General features: G+C 50.7%; 1 protein-coding gene across 14 annotated transcripts in view; it reads left to right on the top strand.

Annotated features, from left to right (window-relative positions):
• Positions 1-25,699, top strand: part of celf2 (cugbp, Elav-like family member 2) — a 110,043-nt gene that overhangs the window by 51,558 nt on the left and 32,786 nt on the right. For all 14 annotated transcript variants that reach the window (XM_023802015.2, XM_023802013.2, XM_023802007.2 and 11 more), the window contains 2 exons: positions 13,344-13,540; positions 23,036-23,118. In XM_023802015.2, the coding sequence (XP_023657783.1) occupies positions 13,344-13,540; positions 23,036-23,118 (280 nt within the window). The remainder of the gene's footprint in view (positions 1-13,343; positions 13,541-23,035; positions 23,119-25,699) is intronic.

The following is a 25,699-nucleotide window of genomic DNA, read 5'->3' as shown; positions in this document are numbered from 1 at the left end:
TCTTAGAGTGCAAGCTTGAAACCACTGATCACTGATTTTTGCCCTGACTGCCCCTTAACTGCTGGGTCACCAGACCCGCCCACAGGCTAACCCATCATAGTTTGGCTACCCAATGACCTTTGGCCTAACCACTAGTTAGCCCACTGACCCTTCCATTGACCACTCCTTGACCATCACCTCGCCTTCTCGACCGTGTCGGTCACAAGGTCATGACGACCGCCATGTTCGCAAAGTGCTGCAGTCTCATCTGAGCCCCAGTTTAGGCCTCTCCCAGACCAGGAGGTCTGTACCTTTGGTTCACGTTGAATGGGCCCAAAGTAGTGGATTCTCGTGGTCTTTATTTAAATGTGGTACTTCAACAGAGTGGTCTGTGGATTGCGTTCAGACCTGGGTGAGTGACACCAGGGGGCGCTGCGCTGTCTGGCGAGGACTGCACTTGACTGACACTTTTCCTTAATGGCCACCCCTTTAAGGTATCCTTTAAGGTGATATTTTTTTAAAGGGGCGCCGACACTCTGCTGCGATAAATATTTCACTCCCTGTAAGCTGAAGGTCACCGTCGGTTCGCTAAGGGTAGCTGAGAACGACGTGTTATTAAATTCCCTTTCAAATCCATTTCCGCTTGACATTAGCTGAGCGAAAATTACACGCTTTTAAAAGTTTTAAAGAGGAGAGAGTACCATCGTGAACCTGGTAATTTACCAGGAGGGGCTCCCTGAATCGTGGATCGGCACCAGGCTGATTCAGACTCCCTCGCAGCACCCCGGAACATTCTGGCTATGGGTCACGTCGTACGGAACGTTCATGACCTTCCTCGTTTACTTTAGTCTTTCTTTTAACAACCATATTTTTTCCTCTGAGAAATTTGTTTTTATAAAATCGCTGAGTTTTTTTTTGTTGTTTTTTTGAAAATGTGATCCAGGCCCCGTTTTGGCTTCACCAAGGTCAGAAACCTTTAATCAAATTGGCTTGTGGACCACATGATGGTTCTGTGGCTTTTGCTTGCGGTTTGAAGTTCTGCTTATCTTGGTGTGTTGGGGGCCTTTGTGACTGAGGGTATACTCACACTCATACTTGACCCTGCCCGAGTGCGTTTGACCACCAAAGCGCGGTTCGTTTGACTAGTGTGAGTGCTCCGAATCCCGCCCGGGCGCGGTTCGTTTGGCCGTCCCTGGCCCGCTTGGAAGAGGTGTGCCAGAGTGCGGTTCGGTTGGACTCGGGCGCGGTTCGCATGTAGTGTGAGCGCTAACCGCGCTGGAGTAGTATTCAAGTGCACACATAATAGCGATGTGTCCCATTGAATACAGGTGTCTTAATACAAGAATGTAGCTAATATTAACCAGCAAGTGATAGTAAGTTACATGATTATTAGCTATAGAACGCTACTGTCATCATTACAAAAAACATTATAAACATTGTATTTCAAATTTCATAATACACTTTTCAATTGTATTCAGTGACATTTCAGTATATTAATTCTCACCTTGCCGATGTACGGGAACTGTAGTCGGTAATCAAAGCTGCAAAGTCCTTGCTGCACTTCAGCTGGTACCTTGCAAACCTCCTCATACAAAGCAGCACGACTGCGTGAAAATTTTCGTGCCACAAAAGCGATAGACCCGTTTAGCAACAGGCTGTGAGAGGGCTGTGGACCACCGCGGACCAAACGACTCAGAATTACTATCAACAAAGTAACCAGAGCGATGGACTCCATTGCGTTCAGCGGGAGCGCCGCTCTTCCTGTTTATCCTGAAACCGTCGCACCATAATGACATAAGCGCGCTCCGGCACGAATGCTGAAACCCTATGTGAGTGCAGGCCAGAGGGGGAGTGGGGAGGGGGGACAATCGTACACCCTGAGTGCTCCGCCATGGCACATGGTTCTGTGGCCTCAGACTGGTACCTAAGGTGGCCCGGCCTCTCGGACACCAGTGCCTGATGGGGTCCATGCTCGCTCGTTTCACACGTCAAACATGCCACCTGTCTAATCTCCCAGCCAGGGAGTTGTTCCGGCCCGAGAGGCCGATCGTGCGGATCCCTTATCTTCCGCTAATGGTTCTGTTTCAGCCCTGTAAACACTGCCATGATTGTCTGGAATGAACACCCCCCTCCACCACCTCCATGTATGCCTGGTACCGACCTGGAGATGGGGGCAGGCTGCAGCTGCCGTGTGATAGGTTGGTGGGCAGTCATATGACTAAATACTCTTGGCACAGTTGGCTCGGAGATTTACGGGGGGGGATCTAAATCGGGGCTGGACGCCAACCTTGAATCACCTAGGGGTGGTGCCCCTTCCCCCGGAGGGAGTGTGTGACCGGGTGTGTGTTCCCAGCCTCACTGGCTGACAGGTGCAGCTATTGCGCTCGCTGCCAGCGCCGGTTACATCAGCGGGGTAATCGCTGGGGCTGAGAGAGCGGCAACGCTGACGTACAAGAGGCGAGACGAGGCCTTTCATATGCAGAGTGGCCCCCTCTTTCACCCCCCCCCCCCCCCCAGAGACTCTGAAATATGGAAATATCTCAGATCAAGTCAATCTGTTACTGAGAATTATGGAACAACTAATGATGTCATTTCCTGTGCTGCTGCTACTCTTCGGTGAAACTGCCAAAACAAGCATTTCCCTGTGTGTTGTATGACTTTGACTGCATGTGACAAATGAAACTTTGTAAACGTAGGGAGGGAGGGGACTGCCGGCTCTGCCTGGCTGGTTGCGGTGTCCCAGGCTCTTGTTCTGTGAGCCCTGTCACCTGGGCGTTCTGGCTTCATTTCAGCAGGGCTGCCATCAGTGATGTAAAGCATTAAGAATCATACACCTCTTTGCGCGCTCCCATGGGGGGGTCCAGTTCACTGTAGATGTCTGCCTGACTCCTCCCCCCCACCCCGGCCCATTAGGAATACGTGTCATGCTTTACCATGATTACTGTGGTTTTACTGGTAACCTGTTTTTTATTTATTTACTGCTTGATATAGTGTGTGTATGTGTGTGGTAGTGGGGGGAGTAAGTGACTTGTCTTAATGCCTCATTGCTCCTTAATGTGTGACCCCCCCCCACGACTCACCCCCCTGCACCCCTCTGTTTTCCAAGCACCCTCCTCCCAGTCACATTCTCTCCCTCTGATTACACTTATTTATACTGAACACCTGCATCCCTTCAGAAAAAAAAAATCATTTTTATGCGTTTGCGTGCGATTGCTCTGACTTGATTAGCACCCCGCGCCCCACAGCCTCGCTAATCCCTTCCAGCCCAGGTGGGCCTCTTCCCAGAGACCCTCCAGACCCTCCCTCCGCCCCCCAGACGTATCGAGCCAATGTGCCGGCACTGTTTTCTGTATTATCTGCGCAAACGAGCAGTCGCTCGATACAGCCTTGCTGGCATCCTGCCTCCATTGCCGGCACCCAGCAGCACCGTTTCTGCGCCATTAATTCCAGCTTCGCTCAGTTAATGTTTCCACCTTGGGCTGGGAAGAATCTCGCTGATTCTGCCCCGCGTCGATTCCGCCACAGTCTGCCAGCCTTATTCCCACATCCTTCCCAAAATTGTACCGCCTGTCCTCATCCTTCTGGGCCTAAGAATGAGAAACCCCAAGGTCCTTACGGAGTGGTGCCCATGGTGTGTGTTCACACACTTGATTGGTCAGTGTCAGGATCTGTTTCAGATGTGTCGGGTGTCTCAATTGGTCACCTTGGATAGTCGGTGAGCCACTGTTCCTAAACCTGCCTTCTGAAATGTCATGGGATAGTACTCTGTGTGTGTGTGTGTGTGTGGGTGTGTGTGTGTGTGTGTTCAAGGCTCAATTGATGAATTTAGCAGGTCCCAGTGTGTCTGTATATTTCTGCTTCTTGTATACGTTTACATATCATCCTCCTTACTTATCCAGAACAGGCTTGTGTATAGTACATTCACTATACACATTTTGATGTCTTCATATTATTTGGTGTCCTCAAGTTAATGTCGACTCTTAACAATAACGAAGACAGCATTCCCCGGAATATTCTGCATACAACTCCATTTCCAAAAAATTTGGGACCCTATGTAAATTGTAAATAAATACAGAATGCAATGATTTACAAATCTTATAAACCATTATTTAATTGAAAATTGAACAAAGACAAATATGAAATGTTGAAACTGATTTTGTTTTTGACAAATCTTTGAATTTGATGCTAGAAATGTTTCAAAAAAGTTGTGACAGGGGCATGTTTATCACTGTGTTGCATCACCTCTTCTTTTAACAACAAACGTTTGGGAACTGAGGAGACCAGTTGCTGGAGTTCTGAAAGTGAAATGTCCCATTCTTGCCCGATATAGGATTTGCCCAGCAGTTCGGGGTCTCCATTGTCGTGTTTTTCATTTAATGATGCACCAAATGTTTTCACTGGATGACAGGTCTGGACTAAGATTATTGACCTTAGTTGCTGTGTTTTATCTGGAGTTAAGCTGACCTTGGGCGGTATACTGGTTCATACCGTAAAACGGTTTTTATTATTGTTATGATATGAATTTTTCGTATACCGCAATGCTTATTTAAATAGCCTAAACAATGTTCGGAAAGTGGCGCAGCTGGAAGCTGTTGGGGGGGGGGGGCTTTTCACTGCTGCACCGCTAAAAATGTACCGTGAAAGATCAGAAATGGAAGATATAGCTGACGCTGGAGTTGAAAATAATGAGACACTGGGTTTGTCAAAAATCGATTCTCAGATGCTAATCAGTATTAAAAATTAGTATCTGACTAGATACCTCTTTCGCCAAACTTCACACAGCACCGCTACAGTGCAGCCCCTCCCCTCTCAATAGCCGCTGAACGCATTTCCGCTGGTTAACACACACACCGAGTTGGCCGAACATGGCATATGCTGCAGTTGAAGGCACTTCGCAAGCTGCTTTATTAAAAAAAAAAGCCTCTATGCAAACAGTGCTACGAAGTTGTGGCGACAGAGTCAAGTAGCACGTCAGACCTGGAGAAGCATCTTAAAGACCGACATCCCGGTCTTTATGAGAAATTTTGCGAGGTCAGTAAAGCTCACATTCCAGCAACACTGAACTATTAAACACTTATGAAAAATGTTAACTTGGCCGGCGAACACCTTAACATTGGCCGTTTATCTGTAAGCAGTTAGCGTACAAGCACCTTAGTCGTCTGTTATCATTAAGGTAGCAGATCGGCGCAATATAGTTAATGTGGGAACAACACAAAAACATAAAATCCTGTAAAATGTAAATGCCCAGTCATACTTTAAAAAAAATACCATTGTATACCGCGAAACTTCGAAAAATACCGTGATATAATTTTTTGGTCATACTGCCCAGCTCTACCTTGGGCATCCTGGGAGACTGCTGGAACATTCCTTACTTGTTCCTTTTTTGAAATGTTTATTTCACATCTGTGCTCTTCATAGTCAAAGAACTTCTTAGGGTCTTAGGGTACTAGATGTTGAATGCATGAGGTGGTGTATGAGGTTTTGGTGTATGAGGTGGGTATGGTTTCAAATTCAAATTCAATTCAAATAAAAAAAAAACTTTATTTGTCCCCAAGGGGCAATTAAAGGCACACAGGGCAGTTGAACAAAGGACACAATGACGTAAAGTGCAACAGTATTTACAGTATTTAGAAGATGCTGTGCAAAATTGCAGTCAATCAGATTTTTGAATATGAGGGTCTGCACCATCTGCAAAAACACCCACCAAAACATTTAGGTAAGGAAGGTGGCATGTCCTTTGTATTGGACTGGCATCCTGTCCAGGGTGCCCGCTGCCTAGTCCCCTGCGATGGACTGGCATCCTGTCCAGTGCCCTGTGCATTCTGGGATAGTCTCCAGCTTCACCGCGACCCAGTAAAGGATAAGCAGTTAACAAAAATGGATTGATGGAATAGATGGAATTGAGTTAAAACTCATGTTAAAATCACCAAATCCTGATATCCCATAACGTTCTTAGATGGAATTTCAAAGGAGTTGGTATCTAAGCTCGGTGGTTGTACCCTGGTGACTTGAGGAGGTCCCCCATCCATTCACCGTCATCTTGTTCTTGCCCAGACCTCTTTCCTTTCTTGTTAAACATTTGCATTAATCAAGGTTTATTTAGTCACATACACAGACATACACGGCACATTTGTGTGAAGTGTGTCACCCAGGATACTGTCCATGCCCCATCTTCATGCTTTACTTCCTGTTTATGAAGGGTGTCGCTACGGTTACAGAGGAGTTGCCGGTTGTCAGGGAGGCCGCGGTTGCCGAGGGGGCGTGACACATTAAGCCGGAGACCCGTCACGTCACGGGGCCGCAGCTCAGCCTTGGCTAGCCGGGGGAAGTCTGGGGGAACAGATGGGCCCGTATGTTCTGGGAGGTCCGGGTGACGCCGGCTGCTGCCTCTTTGTTTCCCTGATCCGTGGTGCCGGTGCTGGTCTTCCTGGACGTCTGGCTGGTTTTCCGTTCTGGTGACTGTCTGGTCCAGCCTGCGGGATATCAGTGTGGCGGGTGGGGTTGGGTCAGAGGTCACAGATTGAATCTGGGGGATTTATTTTTTTATTGATAATGATTTTATAACCTTGTGACTGGTCAGGATGAGCAGTTTGAAGATATATAGATTGACACTTGGTTACCCGCTGGCATCGGGCCTGATCAAAAACATGCCAGTGATCACGTCATTATCCGCAGGCCCCGTCAGAGGGCTAACCGTCCTGCATCCCCTGGTGCTGATATATTGGGCGCGGCCAGGACGCCTTGGTGGGCAGCGATTTCCCTCTTGATATCGACAGCACATTGAAGGAATTAAGCCCTAGAGGCTTGGTAAGAGGGCTCTTAGAGGAAGATCCCAAGGAAATGTGCATCGCTCTCTAAAATTACAAATATGAATCATCTAGGGCAGGTGGCTAAGAGACACCAGTGGCCTTCTGGGAAATTTCTTTTGCCCCTCGAGGTTTCTTCCCTGTCGAATGAAAGCATCATAAAAACTGCTCCGTTTTTATGAGAGCGGCTCTGCTGAATCGGTCCCGAGGAAGGCCAGCCGCTGCAATGCAGGCGTGACTCGCTCACCGCGATCGAAGGAGCATAACCTTCCGTCTGCCTGGCGGGTGGAACGCCGAGGCGTCGCTGCTCACCGGAAGAGTGGATTAGCCCATTTCTTAGGAGGACGCGCCCATTCACTCCTGTCATGGAGCTCACCGCTCGCTTTTGGCTGCCTTTTACGTGTCAATATTTCCCAGCGCGGCGCAACGGCTTGAACAATCAGGTGTCACTGTGCCTTCGCACGCCACCCCCCCCGTTTTCCTTGTGTGTTGGAGCGGTCCTTGTTCCCGTGGGGTGGAGCGAGTTCTCTCACTTTCAGCAGCTGACTGTGAGCAGAATGCAGGGTGTAATCATCTCATACTTACAAATTTCTTCCTTAACATTAAACTATGGGCTTTCATGACAAGAATTCCAGTTGAAATCTAGTCTTGGAAGTCTTATTTTTCGTATAAATACGCACATTAAATTGCTTAATGCTGCACTATGAGGTGTTTTAGTTACTCCTTGCGTGGCTGTCACCTCTTTGCCAGGGTTGTGGGTTTGAATCCCACCTCCAGCAATCTCCCTGTGTTTGGCTCAGATTTCTTCTCTCAGATTATGAGTGTGTGTTTTGTGACTGACTGCCTTTGTGTCCATGGTGTGTCTCTCCTGTGCTATACTGACAATGAATGGTTTCTGATTCCCTACAGCCTGTAAGTGGATAGATAGACGCATGTGGTACATTAATGTATTAGCTGATCAGATGTTTCCTCCCATCTACTCCATGTTGTGTATATCAGAAGACTACGTCTCCCAGTATGCACTGGGCTTTCCGTCAAGCCCCATAGAGCCACCCCACCCCGCAGACACCCCCTTTGCTTCTGCAAACAGACGTCTCGTTAAATGGCTTTTGGCGGAACACCGATCTCTGCTTGGTGAGGCAATCAGGGCAGTTTGTCGACATGCAGGTTCTGATTGCCATGTGGGATAAATAACCAGTCTAATGACTCCGCTTGTGTATACAGTCGATTTAAAAGCCAATACGGAGGTCCAGTGCCAAGCCTGAACCCTGATTGGGTTAACCCTGGGAGGCGGTAACTAGGGAGAATCAAAGTGTGGGCGTGATTGTGGTGCATCATAAATCTCATTGGTTACTTTATCAGCTCCCACTGGGATTAACCAATCAGTAGTTGAGAGGACTCCTGCCTACCATATGCCCAGTGCCCGAGCCACTGTAGTCACAGTGATGATGGCTGAGATGGGTGGGTCCATCTTCTGGTAAAAAGGTACAGATCCCCTGGCAGCTGGGCCGGGTCGGCACCCCACCCCTCATGTTGAGTTGGGGATGTTTGACCCCGGGGAGGGGTGGGCATGCTGACGACATCAAGCTGCCCCTGCATCCCTGACCAGCAGTGGGGAAGGGGGGGGAGGCGAGGGCAGTGGACGGAGCCTCACGATGTTTCCGGAAGTCGGCGCAACGAGGCGGCTCCTCTCCCCGCCAGGACCACAGCAGCAGGCCCTTTGCGCCATGGCTGCCGTTCCCATGGAAACCAGGCAGATGATATTGTCGGGGGAGGGGATTATATAAGGGCTTAACGAGTTAGTGGGATCGGGGCTGTCCTGCCATCCACAGCGGTTCCGGGGCGATCCAAATTGGCGGTGTTGTCGTCTCTGCGAGCTGGTGGGGAGCGGCTGTGCACGGGGGGGGGGCGGTCGGCGAGTTTTTACAGTGTGTGGATCTGAAGCTCTACCGCTTTAATTTGTCATCACTTGCAGAATTAAAGTAATTTGTATAATAATGCCGGAGCGTATTCTGCTAATGTACCCTAGCCGCTCTCACAGCGCTGTCAGCCACCGCATATTAATCTGTTACCATGACGTCGGTTCATCTGCCAATCAGTCACTTTTCATTTGATACACCGCCCCCCCTCACTGGCACACGTTTGCATGTTAAAAAAGTTGATTGGTAAATGGTGTTTTGAGAAGGAGATGGAGGTACGGCCCATGTATGGGAGATCCTGGAAAGTGTGTCTGGATCTTGACTGCACTGATTCACGCTGGTGCTGTAGAAAGACGGGGGTTCTGTTCCTGCCCCAGCCAATAGGAGGGTTCTATTGGCTCCCCCTCCCCCCAGAATATTCTCCTGGAATAGTGAACCTGCCAATCCATCACCTCAGTGAGGATGATGATGGTCATTTAACTGAATGTTAATCCAGGAGAAATGAGGAGATCGGACAGCGGGAATCATCCTGAATATCTTGACTGTTTTTCCCTCCTGTCCTTCTCTCCAGGGGACGTTATTGTTATGGGGGGAGGCTTTGTAGGCGTTGATGACAAAGAGCATGTTGTGATTGGTCGACCCTGGCAGTAGCTGATGCACAGAACCTCATGCACACCTGCCCACACAAGCCCATTGCTTGAGATTCTTTTGTTTCGCCAACCACAGTGGACTTGTGTTCTGGTCACGCATCATGCCCCACCCCAACTCGGCCCCACGCAGACACTGCGGTCCGGCTGCCGCGTTCCACTCTGACGGTCTCGGTCGGGAGCAGCAGTGGGAGCAGGAAGCTGACCTCACAGACTTGTCCTCACGCGGTCCCATTTGAAATCGAGTGAAAATGGGGGGGGGGTCTGTAAATGTCGATAAACATCACAGGAAGGGCCTTGTTCGATTTTACCCTCTGCCACAGGAAGGACAGGCTCTGAACTGCCCCCCCCCCCCCAGCGGCTGGTCCTGCTTGCTAATCAGCTCTCTGCGCACTTTCACTAATTTGATCTGTTCCATGTTGGCGCGCCCCGTTACGCCTCGCCGTGTGGAGTCGCCGTTCTTGCCCCCCCCCGGGAGTGCGCGTCGGAGCCCGTCGGGGTCCTGTGGAGTGCGCCGCTCCCGCCGGCTGCCGTCTGCACACATTTGTCACGCTTCTGTCGCTGCATCAGTTGTTTATTAGCATCCGAACGCTAATAAAGAAAAAAACCAAAGACCTTGAACACGCTTGCTTGGCACCTTAGCGCCCCTGAAGCTATAAACAGTGAATGCAGCACGTGTTGCGTGGAGAGTTTTCATGTATAAAAAGGTTTGTCCAGTTGTCCTCATTGCTTCCTGTAGTGGTGGGCTGCTTGGATGGCATGTTCAGGATGGACTTCTGGGGGAAGCCTAGCTTGCAGTCCAGACAGGTGGTGAGGGTGGGTGGAGACAGTGATGGGGCAAAGACAGGGTGGAGGGGGGTGGAAAAGGGTGGCTGCAGGTGGGTGAAGACAAGGAGGATGGGGTTGGAGGCAGACTGGGCCCCTTCCTTCACTCGATGCTTAATTGTAGGTCAGCCTGCAGAGGTGACTTTTTCGTGGGGGGGGCACACATCAGCATGGCTTCATTAACAGCGTGACATTTTATCTGATAATTTTCCCCAGTCGCTCCTTGGTGTGTCTCCATGGTTACGTTGTACAAATTGAGCGCGTTTTTAGTAATGTTGCCGAACTTGTTTTTTTTTTTGTTCACACCTGATTCTGTTGGTTAATAGGTTTTGTTGTTTGAAATGAGGCTGGATCTGAGGACAGGGAGCTGCTGTCGGAGCTGAGCACAGCACAGCAGCTGAACTCTCAGCAAAAACTCAGCCTACTGTATAAATAAGCAAGTGTGAAAAATGGTAAAATATGTAAATTACTTCTGTCACTTAATCATTTCAAATTAACAAAAGCCAGCCTGTCTGAGCTGTCTGAGGAATATCCTTTGAGATGCTCCTCTATAAAACCAGGGAGACTTTTGACCTTGGAAGGAGGGGGAGATTGTCCTCCAGCACGGGTGGAATGTCTGATAGTCCTGGCTGGATTAGGGAAGAATTTGCCCATGCTGGTCCCTGTCCGCCGGCCCTCCATTCAAGGAAGGGAACTAAAGGGAAATGGGATGGTTTTGGCACACCAACCCCGTTAAAAAGGATGTTGGGGAAAAAATAGTCCACTTAGCAGGAATAGGTGCAGAAGGTTGTAAGGTTTATTAACAAAAATAATAATGAAACAATAGCCCAAAAAAACAGTCTCCCGGGAAAACCATCTACACTAAAGAAAACCAAACACAGGTTTAAAATCACAGCCTCACAGCAAGCTGCCCCCCCCCCCTCTCTCTCCTGGCCTTCACCTTTACCACCTCACCTAACTGGAACCTACCACCTGTTCAGGTAAGCATGGGGTGAGCTGTGCAAAGATAAAACACAAAATTAACTCATACCAAACCAAACAAACCATGGCAGCTATGTTTGACCTCCCACCATGCCTCTGCATTTGGCTGCAGTCTCATAAGGGCTACATAATTACTAACTGGTAATCTTTGATATTCTTCCCCCCCCCTAGTATAACTCAAGTAAGCAGCACCCAAACCTGTCCTCACTCTCCCTAATGAGCAGCTGACTTCCCTGCCTTCCCAGCAGCAGCACAACCAACCACCACATACACAGCAAACTCCCCTAGATAAAGAAAATACAAAACAATTATATTTCATAAACAAACCATATAAATAAGGGAATTGAATCCAGTGAAAAGGAAAAAAAATACCCTTTTCACAGTCCCGTTGTAGAATGTTCTAGAGAGGCATACAGCCTCTATACCGGCAGTAAACTCGCACTCGCAAGTGTCATTGGAGATCTCTCTCCCTTCTCTGAATGCACTGTGGATAGAGGGGGGGGACACACAGTTCTGAAGAACTATTCGGGGGGAGGGGGCTCTCTGATTTGTGCCCCTGATTTTTCCAGGGCGGACGCTCGCGATTACCGGCTCTCTCTCTCTTTATAGCGTAAAGCGTGTCCGGTCCCGTACTGGAAAAATGGAGAATTTCTGTGGATAAATACCGGGCGTCACACCTCGGAATGTGCCGTAGTTTGCGGGCGCATTTAAAAATAAATAAAAAAAGGCTGATGTGGGAAATTTTTAATGGTGGTATTAAAGTGGGACACCGCAAGCTGACTTGGGCACGCAAGGTCTTAAAGCTGAAAATGCAGGCACGTGCCCGGAATGAGGCTGGTCGAGTCGCCGCGGTAATGCCGCCCCAGAGTGGCTCAGATGCCGGACCGCGGATGTGGAATTATTTCCCCAGGAAACGTCAGATGTGATTTTATTTTTGTTTTTCCTTCTCTACGACTTGGAGCAGGCTTGTTTTTTGTTGCAAATGAGATTAATTTGGATTGTGTGGCGTTGCTGATTACGGTTATTAAGCACTCACCTGTCAGCACCCCCCCCCCCCCCCCCCCGAAATAAAAGTCCTTTAAAGGCTGCAGCTGCGAGGGGGGAGGCATCATTTAAATACAGTCTGCTGTGCCCCCGCTGGCTCTGTGACGTCCCCCTTTGTTCTGGCCTCCTCCTGAGGTGCCGCTCCTTAAATATGTGCCAGTACCCCCCACCACCAATGTGTGCAGCCCCCCCCTCCTAAGGGACTGATCCTAAATGTGTCCTGTTATGGCCGAACCCCTTTCGGAGAAATATGGTGTTTTTTTGTTTTTTTTCTCGCTGGGAGGGCACTCACTGATGGGAGAAATGTTTAAGAAAACAGACTGCAGCCCCCACCCCACCCCCAACCAAGTTTGCTCCCCTGCCTCTTCTCCCCCCCCATCCTGTTCGTTCGCAGCTGTGCCGTTCATCGATCCGATTCCCGCCCCCCCCACCCATTCAGCAAAGCTCCAAAATAATCGCCGTTTTGCCATCGCTTCCATTTCGGTGGTGCTTGGCAGACACACTAAGAGGCCGCTGTGTTTGCCAGCAGAGCTTTGCCCAGGATATGGATACGGTCTGTGGTGTTTCTCAGGGGGTGTTTCTGTGGGGTTCTGATGGGGCTATAGGGGCTGATTTTACAGAAACACTTAAGCAGTCTTAGCAGTACTGGGAGGGACGATGACACACAGGCCATTTTTTATTGGCTAATTCGCTGGTTCCCATTGGCTGGTTCAGATTGGCTAGACAGAGCGGTGATTGACAGGGCAGCATAATTGTACCTATCTGGCTGTACCTTATATCCCCTCTAACATGGTCTTAGAAGCAGCTTGGAGGGGTGTGAGCTGTTTGTACACCCGCAGCCCTGATCTGCGTACGATGTGTGGCCACTATAACCAAGGGTGTAACTTTGGGGTGACCATTGGGGGGATTGGCTGGTTTTGATTATTAGGGGAGTTAAACCCCACCCCTCCATAATTTACTCACATGGCTGTCACTCTGGTCTGTAATGTTCCTGTGATTTGTTCATCTGTCTTTTGGTGTGTGTGAGTATGTTTGTGCATGCATGAGAAAACTGGTGACACAGTGAATTAGAGATTAGAGAGATGGGCACGCATGTTATACATGTAACACGTGTAACACCCCGCCTACGTATCTCTCCATAGCAACGGCACCGGCAGCAAGATGAACGGGGCGCTGGAGCATTCGGACCAGCCCGACCCCGACGCCATCAAGATGTTTGTGGGCCAAATCCCACGGTCTTGGTCAGAGAAGGAGCTGAAGGAGCTGTTCGAGCCGTACGGCGCCGTCTACCAGATCAACATCCTCCGAGACCGGAGCCAGAACCCGCCACAGAGCAAAGGTAATGATTCCGGCACGCTCCGATCGCACCTGTCTGACATTTGGTCCCCACAATGTAATACACTCACCTAAAGGATTATTAGGAACACTTGTTCAATTTCTCATTAATGCAATTATCTAATCAACCAATCACATGGCAGTTGCTTCAATGCATTTAGGGGTGTGGTCCTGGTCAAGACAAATCTCCTGAACTCCAAATTGAATGTCAGAATGGGAAAGAAAGGTGATTTAAGCACCTGAGCATTGTTTCTGACCATGTCCATCCCTTTATGACCACCATGTACCCATCCTCTGATGGCTACTTCCAGCAGGATAATGCACCATGTCACAAAGCTCGAATCATTTCAAATTGGTTTCTTGAACATGACAATGAGTTCACTGTACTACAATGGCCCCCACAGTCACCAGATCTCAACCCAATAGAGCATCTTTGGGATGTGGTGGAACGGGAGCTTTGTGCCCTGGATGTGCATCCCACAAATCTCCATCAACTGCAAGAAGCTATCCTATCAATATGGGCCAACATTTCTAAAGAATGCTTTCAGCACCTTGTTGAATCAATGCCACGTAGAATTAAGGCAGTTCTGAAGGCGAAAGGGGGTCAAACACCGTATTAGTATGGTGTTCCTAATAATCCTTTATGTGAGTGTATAATCCTAATACACACACACACACACACACACTGATCTGTCTCCTCTGCCTGTCAGCTCCGTCTCCTCCTCCTCCTTGTTAGTCGTACATCCTGTCCTTCCCGAGGTCGCAGGCTGGTCCCCGTTTCGCCAAGGCTAATGGCTAACCCGCCGTCATCTGTATAAAAGTCATACATACAGCTCTCTCTCTCTATCTCTCTCTCTTTCTCCACCATCTAGTCTGCTTAACTCTGAGTCTGCCGTGACATTGTTGTACTCTTATTACCCATCCATCCATCCATCCATCCATCCAACCGCCGTATTCAGGATCGCAGGCTCTCATTATCTCTGTATTAAATACAGAATTCGGCAGTTATGGATGGCGAGTCCAGGTACTGAGGTGCTATTTCGTGTGAGGGACACGTGCATTAGAACACATGAGTGTCAATGGAGGTCACATGCCTCAAAAACAGTGTGTATTTCGCTGTCTCTGAGGCGCCACCTCCTCAGTGGCTGAACGTCATAGCTTTCCATCTCCATTTGTTTTGCGAAGATGAACCTAAATGCGGGTGTATGATGTCCAGGAATATTGCTGACCACCCGTTGCCTCAGGCAAGAAAAAAAATGATGTACGCTTGTTTGTGGGACAAGCAGCACGAGTTTAATAATTCATGGAGTCACTCCGCATGAATTTGGGCATCTGATGGAACATTCCAGCGGAAGCGTTCTCCCCGATGAACAGGGGGGCTGCGAGTTCACCGACTCCGTGGATTGACGTGACCTACCATTATTGGGTCGCGCCTTGGGTACGTGCGTCGATTAAGCTCGAGTGGAGATGGTCGGGGACACTTCAGAGACGGGGTTCACTCAACCCCGTGTAGGACGGAACACAGGGTGAAGAGGACCGGCTGGATTCGTGTTAAGCGGACGTTGGTCGTGATGTTTTAGACAGTGCTGACTCTAACATGCAAACTCCACGCATGTAGAGCAAGGGTGCTGACCCCAGAACACGCATATGACTGTGAGATCAAATTGTTCCAGCGGTCGTGATGACGATGGGTTTACCGTTCAAACACCGGCATCCCAACCATGTTGTTTTCAGGGGAGCTTGAGTGCACGGGCTCACCCGGGCTGTAGCCCAGGGGCCTCTGCTCAGAAGGGCTCTAAGGAGTTTTCGGGGTCAGTCTTGTTGCAATTCTGACCTGCTTTTTTTCCTACCCTATTTTCGTGTTAATATAATGTTCAGCTGGATTGAAAAATCTACCAAAGAAATATGACCATTCAACAGCGGACTTATAACTGGGAGTTTGATGAGTGAATTTGCTATTAAATTGGTGTTTGTAGCGCACAATAAACTGTACATTTTCCGAGGAGAAAAATGCGGTTTGGGCCGGATTTTTCTGAGAAACCCTTTTCAACAAAAATACACCCGTTTATGTGCAGTGGCATAGATATGGTAATATTAGCATATAGCATTACACCTTTGCTTAGTCTGCTTTAAAAATGTTTTCAACTGTAGTAACCATAGTGACAGTGAAGGGGAAATATTCTGATTTTTGAACCATTCAGATTTGGATGTGACACCCCCACAGATCAGGGGGCGTCTGGGTCATTAAGGATAACCACGGCTCGAGCAGAGGTTCCAGGACGGCCTGCCTGATTTCCTGGAGAGCCCATCTCGGCTCTGGGGGGCATCCTGCTCTACTAGCCATTTCTGTAAGTTGCATCAGACGTGCCATGTTCCCGGGAGCCGTCGGAGCAGAGCTAGGGGCTCCTCTCTCTGCTGTCCGCTGGCATTGTGCAGTCTGAGCTCCTGCTTCCCAGGGGGCGCTAGCACGCACAGAACTGGAATTAGGAGTGATAGAGAGAGGCTGGTGTGTTTTTTTTTTTTTTTAATTATTATTTTAAAAAATAAAAAATAAAAACAGGTTAACATGCTGAGGCTGAGGGCTGCACAGCTGCACAGCCACTAAGAGGCATGCCTGGGGGGGGCGGCTGGGAGTTGCCGGGATTTTTCCTGCTATAGAGACCTTAATGAGATGCTGCTGTCTTACAAACTTGAGTGAGCGATCATTGTAGCGGCCTTAATGTCCCCCTGGAGGATCATGGGAACTCTGGAGAATTTGCACAGAGTCTGATGTGTATTTCTAGTGTCTGCGATCTCTGCATCTCCAGTGGCTCGTGGTTTCCACGTGTGCGACCTTGCATTTCCATCCCTCGGGACCACAGCGGAGCCTTCCCATGATGCATCACACTCTCTATGGGTGTTGTGCTGCACTGGGCCAGTTCTCAGTGTCAGATCAGCGCAGTCGATTGGTTTCTTTGATATTGTACAATGGTTCAGGAGGGGCGGGGGGTAAGGAGGCTTGGATAGTGGGGGTGTAAGGGGGGGTTTGGACAAAGTGAGACATACTGTCTGTAAGTAGGATCGTTCCGGAGTGGATCACGGCTGACCGCAGTGCCGAGTCAGTCAGGGCCGCGGGCAGCCGGTTCCTCACCATCATCTCGCTCTATTAAATTACTTTACGGGTCAGTCTGTGTGGCGCACGGCGCTGTTTCCGTAGCGATGGCATTCCGCGTGTGAAGATCTGAGGGAGGCAGCGTTTTGTTCTCTGTAAAGTAAGCAGACAAGAAGCCCATTAAGTGTGTGCCTTCGTTAATGAATAAAACATCCTTTTTAACTCCGAGAGTGTGCTCTCTCTGTCCTCCAAGCAGGCCCCTCTCTCCTCCATCTCTCTCTCTCCCTCTCTCTCCCTCTCTCTCCCCCATCCTCCACAGTCCTGCTTAACCACATCTCTGCCAAAGGTTTAGTTCTGATCCGGAGCACTGTTTTGGAAACGTGTCCCGCTGTTTCTGACAGGTTGAGAGACTCGTGGTTCTGGTTTGATCCGCCGTAACCCGGCAGAGAGTGAAACACCATGGGCGGGGGGGGTGGGTTGGCTACGATGTGTTCAGTCACACGTACACAGTGTGTGTGTCTGTGTGTATATGTGTGTGTCCACTCTGTAGGGTCGGCCCAATGGGGACAAACCCACCCCTTGGCTGGGTTCCGGTGGCCCGGTGCCAGGCAGTGAGGAGGTGCTGCCCACACTACCAGTCTGTTCTAAACATGCAGGGCACGGGCCAGACGGCCAGACGGCTCGGCCGACACACGGGCGTCCCTGATAGGTGCCGGCGGGCTCGTGAAGGACGCCCACGCACACATGTGGTCACGTTCACCCCGCTGTCAGCGGCAAGCCATACCAGCCTGAGAGACTGAGGCTGTGGGTTTTATTAATGCCCCTGCCTGGCCTCTTTGGCGGGGGGGGCGCGGGGGGCATTGTGCCAAGGCCTCATTAACATGTTAATGTATTCCGATAGATTATCGGCCATAATTGCCAGGGCACACTGGTCACAGCCTCTCCCTGAGGCTGCCCCGGCTTCACCCTTCCTCTTTCTCCCCTGGTGAGGTCACCACGGCCATTAAATGCCACATTTCATCACAGAAAGCCCCCCTTCTCTGCCCAAGACCCCCTCAGCCGCTCCTGTCGCCGCCTACTGTTCCTCACCTCGGCTGCTTGTCTGGTTGGGTGATGAGGACCGCACGTCTCTCTGCCGCTATGTCACCACGAGCGGGAACGTGCGTCTCACTGCCGCTATGTCACCACGAGCGGGAACGCGCGTCTCACTGCCGCTATGTCACCACGAGCGGGAACGCGCGTCTCTCTGCCGCTATGTCACCACGAGCGGGAACGCGCGTCTCACTGCCGCTATGTCACCACGAGCGGGAACGCGCGTCTCTCTGCCGCTATGTCACCACGAGCGGGAACGCGCGTCTCACTGCCGCTATGTCACCACGAGCGGGAACGCGCGTCTCACTGCCGCTATGTCACCACGAGCGGGAACGCGCGTCGCTCTGCCGCTATGTCACCACGAGCGGGAACGCGCGTCTCTCTGCCGCTATGTCACCACGAGCGGGAACGCGCGTCGCTCTGCCGCTATGTCACCACGAGCGGGAACGCGCGTCTCACTGCCGCTATGTCACCACGAGCGGGAACGCGCGTCTCACTGCCGCTATGTCACCACGAGCGGGAACGCGCGTCTCACTGCCGCTATGTCACCACGAGCGGGAACGCGCGTCTCTCTGCCGCTATGTCACCACGAGCGGGAACGCGCGTCTCACTGCCGCTATGTCACCACGAGCGGGAACGCGCGTCTCACTGCCGCTATGTCACCACGAGCGGGAACGCGCGTCTCTCTGCCGCTATGTCACACGAGCGGGAACGCGCGTCTCACTGCCGCTATGTCACCACGAGCGGGAACGCGCGTCTCACTGCCGCTATGTCACCACGAGCGGGAACGCGCGTCGCTCTGCCGCTATGTCACCACGAGCGGGAACGCGCGTCGCTCTGCCGCTATGTCACCACGAGCGGGAACGCGCGTCTCACTGCCGCTATGTCACCACGAGCGGGAACGCGCGTCTCTCTGCCGCTATGTCACCACGAGCGGGAACGCGCGTCTCTCTGCCGCTATGTCACCACGAGCGGGAACGCGCGTCGCTCTGCCGCTATGTCACCACGAGCGGGAACGCGCGTCTCACTGCCGCTATGTCACCACGAGCGGGAACGCGCGTCTCACTGCCGCTATGTCACCACGAGCGGGAACGCGCGTCTCACTGCCGCTATGTCACCACGAGCGGGAACGCGCGTCTCTCTGCCGCTATGTCACCACGAGCGGGAACGCGCGTCTCTCTGCCGCTATGTCACCACGAGCGGGAACGCGCGTCGCTCTGCCGCTATGTCACCACGAGCGGGAACGCGCGTCGCTCTGCCGCTATGTCACCACGAGCGGGAACGCGCGTCTCACTGCCGCTATGTCACCACGAGCGGGAACGCGCGTCTCACTGCCGCTATGTCACCACGAGCGGGAACGCGCGTCTCACTGCCGCTATGTCACCACGAGCGGGAACGCGCGTCGCTCTGCCGCTATGTCACCACAAGCGGCTCTCTGTGAGACAGACCGCAGCTGCCACTTCCAGTCTGTGAGGAAACATGGGCGGGGAGAATGAGCAACGGCGATTCTTTTGCATTTCCTTAGTTTCAGCGCTGAGCCTCATGGGGGGGTGGGGGGCGAGCGTGCTGCTGCAAACAGACTCAGCGAATCCCCGTTAAGTGTTTCCACTCCGCTGCTTCGGAGATAAAAAGCCGCTAATGTGGCTTCTGCACAATTACCGCATAGCCTGGGGACCAGAGTACTGCGCTTTGGCGCATGCAGTGTGAGGCGCATGCAGTGCGGGGGTGTGCTGTGAGCCCCTGTGCCCTTCTCCACAGACAGCCTCCACACACTGGCACCTCTCTGCCTCAGGATGAGTCGCAGGTCACTGCAGTTGCCCTGCTCTTTTACACACCTCTCGTCTGTCCTGTGTCTGCTGTCATCCTTGAACTTGCCGCCAGGGGACCTTTGTGGGCTTGGGGGGGGGGGGGGGGGGGCTGTGGGTAGCCTGAAGCAGAGACTCACTGACACTTGCCCCATCTGGACCTGCATCCCAGCTCTGCCTCTGCTCTCACACTCTGCTTTCCATGGATCCTTGAAACGTTAAAATAGATTTTCAAAATTTAAGGCAATAAAATGTCTGAAAATGCCTTCTTTAGCTATTGGGGATTAAATTCTGCAGACCCACTGAGTAATCATGCCTATATAACAGACCATGACTTATTACATAATCAGATGTATAATTCAGTTGTTGCGCTGCTGACTTCTCCTGCTTTTCTGCGTATGCTCTGTGCTGCTCCTATTTTGTCATTTCACATCCTTATTTTTGAGGGGGCGGGATGCAAGGAAAAGAAAATTCAATTCGACAGAGACAGGGGAGTTGAGGAGCACTGGGACCAGTTGCTTTCAAAGAGCCCGGATATGGAATGTGTCACAAGGCCAATTGTCACATGAATTTGGAGAGGCTCATGGGAGTTTTAGTTACACAAAAATATTCTGAGGGCAGAACAAAAAAACATGGTTGGTTCAGGGAAACAACCAATTAGATTGTAGAAGAGGTGGGCCCAAGCAACTAGAGAAAGAGGGATCAACCAGTCAGGTGTCTTTGTCCTGCCTCCTCTAGTTGCTTGGACCCACCTTCTCTACATTCTGATTGGTTTTCTCTTTGAACCAATCATTTTTTGTTCTACCCCCAGAACATTTTTGTGTAACTAAAACTCCCACGACCATCGGAGAGGCCTCAGTGTGATGTGAGAGTTAGAAGATGTTACTCTGGGTCGTCTGCTGCCGCTCCTGCTGGCCTCAGGGTACAGCAATATCTCACCTCCAGGTGACGTTCAGTCGCTGTTCGTCCTCAGATATTCTGACACCCCAAGTGCCTTGGCTTCCCCAAAGATAAGGCAAGACAGAACTTTACTTATCCCTGTGGGGGGAAATTCATTTCTCCGCAAATAGTAACGCAAAGAGGAAATACAACAAAGGATAAGAAATGAATACAACAAGACGGACAAAAAAATAATATTGCTGTGGTAAATACGGTATAAGTCACTGGCAATGGTATGAGTCTGACTCCAAGCACGCTCGGTTTTTAAAATGCCGCTCCCTAGTTCATCGTACGCCAAGCCACTCGCCTGCGTGGAGATGACGCCACCCCCAGCGAGAGATTTGCTGTCGCTCTCTTCGTTAAAAGAGAGCTGTTGCCGGGGGTGAGGGTTCGTGTCGGATTCCTGCGTCGATCTGTTTGAATAAAAGAACTGGTGACACAGGACATATTAGAGGTCATTTGGGCTTGCTCTGCTGTAAAGAGCTTGAAAAGGGTATTAAAAAACATTGAATTTCATTTTTAAAAGTGCACAGTGGCCCTGACTGGTACTAATATTGTCAAGTTGGCGGTAGTTTGTACAATTTTGCTCCTGAGAACTAAAACTGTGTGGATTTTAATTTTATTAGCTGTGGTTTCTGATGGCTGCAAATGCAGTGATGAAGCCTCTTCTGGTGTTTATATGCGTGCGGCTCCATGTGTGGTTGGTAATGGCTTCAGACGCCACTGTGCCCCATCCCAGCTCCTCCTTTTTATTTTGTTTTATTTCTTTTTGTAGAAGTTTTTCGTATTACTGTGTATATAAAAACGAAACTAATAATTGGTTTTGGCAGGCGGAGTGTCAGTCAAATAGCTTTGTTGATTAAAACCTGTTAGCAAAATTTTGCACTTGGCGTTTTCTTATGCTTTATTGCTAAGTGATGTGCCCCCCCCCTCCCCGACCCCCGCTTTAGGAATGGTTAGTGAGGTCTGGGAAAACCAGAGAGGTTGGTGGATATGAGCCGAATTCTTCCACCAGGAATTCGAGGAGAGCCTCCTGGCAACACTCCCCCCCCCCCCCCCCCCCGTAAAGCTGGTACTGTCCCCCCCTCCCCCCATACAGCTGTTCACTCGGCTCCCCCATGCCTAAAGCTCTGTGCTCCCCATCATGTGCACCTGTTTTTCTCTTTCCACGTTGTCAAGAGAAAAGAAAACTTTTTATTCTGTTCTTCAGATGGCTGACAGACTGGCCTGCCTGGCCATGAGTCGGCTGTGGGGGAGCCTTTCACATTATGAAGTGTAGCTGCACTGCATTATGGGTAGCGTATAAAGAAACCGTTTTCTCAGTGTGGTGTGCAGAGTGGTCAGGTGGTGTAATCAGGCTCTTCTTCAGTGCCACACATGCTCAGGCGCACACACACACACACACAGTGTTTTCTCATTTAGCTAACAGCCCCCCTCCCCCTCGTTCCCCCTTCCACCTTATTCCCTTCATCCCCCCCCCACGAAATTCTGATACTGATCACACTCCAAATGAGTTTAGTGGCAGCCGTGTCCTGTGTCCCTCCAGCACAGTACCACCTGATAACACACACACACACACACACACACACACACACACAGTCAGACACACACACACAGTCAGACACACACACATGCATACACAGACACACACACACGTGTACACACACACACACACACACACATGCACGCTTGCAGCATTTAAAGACACATTATGGCCCATTCTGGGATTTTGGTGAATTGGGGAGCCCATACACAGACACAACCTGGAACGGGCAGGTTCTGCTCTTAAGCGGAACCTCGCAGGAGGTTGTAGTCCCCTCTTTCTCTCCCGGGTCTCTCCTGGCCCGGCCCAGAGCTCTGGTTGGTGATCCAGTAACCCAGGTGAAGAATTTCCAACACGCATGGCCATGTTGGTGATTTGAAAAGGTTCTGAGGGGAGGACACAGCCGCTGAGATTAACTCCGTCCGTATGCTGATCCTTGTGTTCCCCACGGCACCGTGTCGCTGTGTTTTACCGTGTAATGAAACGGGAATTTTCACGGTTCGTTAGCCAGCATCTGCAGAGTGGCCGGTAGCTGGCAGCGTGGCACTGGAGTGCCGTTTACCGCCTCCCCGTCAGCCAGGCTGCAGTGTACCCGCTGCCACGGATGGTACGGCACATAGCTCAGTCCCACGTCACTGGATTTCATTTATATTGAAATAACAATGTTATTTCATCCCCTAGGGGGGCCCTCATCAAGACATGAATGTTTCCAAAAGTGTCTGGAGAGAGACGGCAGCCTTCATATCTGTTAGCATTACCACGGCGATGACAGTGGCCTTGTACCAATGACATTGTTTTGTCTCATCTTGCCACCCCTCACCCCCCCGAGGTTTTCTGCCTCATAATGAAAACACTCATGTCTTGGCAGCAAGAACGCCCTTTCCTCCTCCACCTCCTTTTCTCCTCTCTGCTCCTCTCCTCTCAGCCCCGCAGAAGCCTGGAGATAACGTTTCACGGGACGCTTTCGTTTCGTTCGTTCGGAAACTGCTGCCTGTGATTTGTGATCGTCTCGCCTCTCTGTCTTCGCAGGGTGCTGTTTTGTAACGTTTTACACGCGGAAGGCTGCCCTGGAGGCACAGAATGCTCTACACAACATAAAGACCCTATCTGGGGTGAGTATTCCCACTGTGGGGGGGCCGAGGCTTTGATATAGCGTGTGTGTTTATGTTCGTCTGGGGCCTGTTTCGTCTGGAAATTGTGTGTTTACAAAGAGATGGCATTTATCAGTTTTTACGCAGGGGTAACGTTTGTCTAAATGAGTGCTTGTCCTGTGTTGTCTTTACCTGAGTGAGTATTTGTTTTTGACTGCATTGACCTGAGTTAGGGGTGTTAGGGGTGACTTACCCAGGTTTAGGCCTCCCATTGGTTAGGGGGAAAGAAAGCATTGTGGGTAATTCAGTATGCAGAACATTCCTTCATGGCTCATTTAAACCTCCTTTTAGTGGCCATGTTTTCTGGGTCCGTTACTAACTGGCCACTGACCTGTGATGCCATTTCAGACTCTCATCACAGCGTCTGGTCTGTCCTCGTTGGGTTTTCTCCCAGTGGCACTACTTTCAGATTGCTGTCCGGTGTCACTGTGCGGTGGGATTGAGGAAATGTCGTGCTGGGGACATGAGTGTGTCCTGCTTACACCTAGCTCTCTGTCACAATGCCCAAGACAGCCTCTCACTTCTTATTTTCCACTGTTCCCCTTTTGGGGAGCCACTCAACCTTCTGGGAGACGCTGCGGGATAGGTCCCTGCCTCCCCGGTGCTTTATAAGCTCTCCCGGAGGAATGCTTCTGGCCTGTGTTTCGCTTACAGAATTAGCCACAGAAGCTAGTGGTGTTACATCAAGCCCAAGCTACTGCAATCTGAAGTACTCGCCTCTCTCAGTTTCTATTTTGTATGGCAGCTAGCTGCCTTAGTCAAGGTAAACGCCGCTTTTAGCACGCTTGATATCTCTGTTGTGATGTGTCTTCTAAGCAGCACTGGTCTGGCCTTGTGCGTTGCACTGAGAGAGACAGAGAGTGTCGTTCAAGGATCTTTCTCTACAGGTTAAATACACTCTGGCCACGCCCCCAAAGGGGCGGGCTCTTTGTCTGGGGGGGATGCCTTTCAGAGTCTGATTGGGTACGGCTGCCCAGAAAGCATCTGCTGTGTCCTGACTTCACAGGAGCAGATCTGTGGTCTTGAGCCTTTTCACGGCAGCTTAACAGAAGTTCGATGTGCAGTCTGTGAGCCTGTGATATGAGGTAGCACTCGGAGCAGGTGTGAGCCGGCGGGGGGGCCCGCATCTCTGCCGTTATCGCAAAACCTAATTAATGATGCCCAGCTGGCCCTAGTTGGACTAATTGCTTAGATGGGGGTCTTATAGGGTCAGATGGGTGAATATAGAGGACAGGACTTAGCAGAATGTGCTCGTCCCCTTCTGTAGTATTCTATGGGTTCCTTGTCACTCTTTTGAATTAAGATTTTTTGTTTGTTTCTTTGCTCAACTTGCTTTTCCTAAAAGAACCTTGATCCATTGTTGCATTAACTTGTTTAAACCCCCACCTTGAATTAGACCTCCACCCTCCAGCCTGCCCCAGAAAAGAGCTGAACAACCCTATATTGTATTTCATCCATCCATCCGTCCATCCATCCATCCATCCATCCAGTATAAGGTTAATGTAGGGTTGTGGTGGTCACTGAGCCTGATGCAGGCTGAGTCCCAGAATGGGGTGTTGTTGGTTTTAGTAAAGCCCAGACACATAGAAGCTACCATGCAGATTCCACAGGCACCGTCTTGTACATATGATTTGCCTCGTCTCCCTCTGCACTGGGGGCAGGTGAGGCCTGTGAGACCAGCGTGTTCGTATCCGTGCGGGACCTTCCTCAGCGGACAGCTCAGTGTCGGCCGTCTGTCTCCTGACAGGACCACAGACCAGCTGTGCTGATGTTCAGGCAGCTGGTTCTGAGGAATGTCATGGGCATGACATCAGACAGCCGCAATGACGGGCGCACAAACCCATGAAAGACGGGGAGCTGAATCCCCCCATCCGCGACTGAGATGAGGGGGCAAACACCCGCCCACCTGTGTTCCCACCTGCCGTGCATGAGACAGAGTTGTCTCTCTCTTTTTTGCAGCAAATTTAACGTTTCATTAGCAGCTGCCAGACGTATCAATCTATGCCAGCCCTCCCAGCTGTAATTGTCAGCAACCTGCTGTCCTGCCTGTCCCGGACTCGAGGACACGGGCCGATTGGGCCGGGTCAGGATGCAATCCCTGCTGATGCCCTCTGGCACCTGCCTTACAGCTGCCGGTCTGATAAACCTCTACAGGAGTTTGTCCGTTGAGGGGGGAGGGGGTTAGCGATTACCGAGTGGGCGTCTCAGAAAGGCGGCCCTACACACTTTAAGAACGGATTTTCAAGACGGCCGCTCAACCCACCTACGATCCGGCTCTACGGCCAGAGCCCCCATGTTAATTAACGGAAAATGGCTGACCAGATCTGGTAACCCATTTCAGGAGGAGCCTGAAAACAAAGGATCCGGGTCTTTCATGGGGGGAGGAAGCAGGCTCAGGAATGAAAGAGAGAATCATGTCTGGGGGGAATTTAGCAAGTGTGAGGATCACATAGGGGCCTGTGTGCATATGCACACTGCCCTCAAACATATGGTGTGTGTGTGGTGGTGGTGAGGGGGAAAGAGCAGGGGGAGAGTGATGGGG

Source organism: Paramormyrops kingsleyae, chromosome 3, assembly GCF_048594095.1.
Source record: "Paramormyrops kingsleyae isolate MSU_618 chromosome 3, PKINGS_0.4, whole genome shotgun sequence".
In the NCBI taxonomy this organism is placed as follows: domain Eukaryota; kingdom Metazoa; phylum Chordata; class Actinopteri; order Osteoglossiformes; family Mormyridae; genus Paramormyrops; species Paramormyrops kingsleyae.
This window is presented reverse-complemented; position numbering and strand designations above follow the sequence as displayed.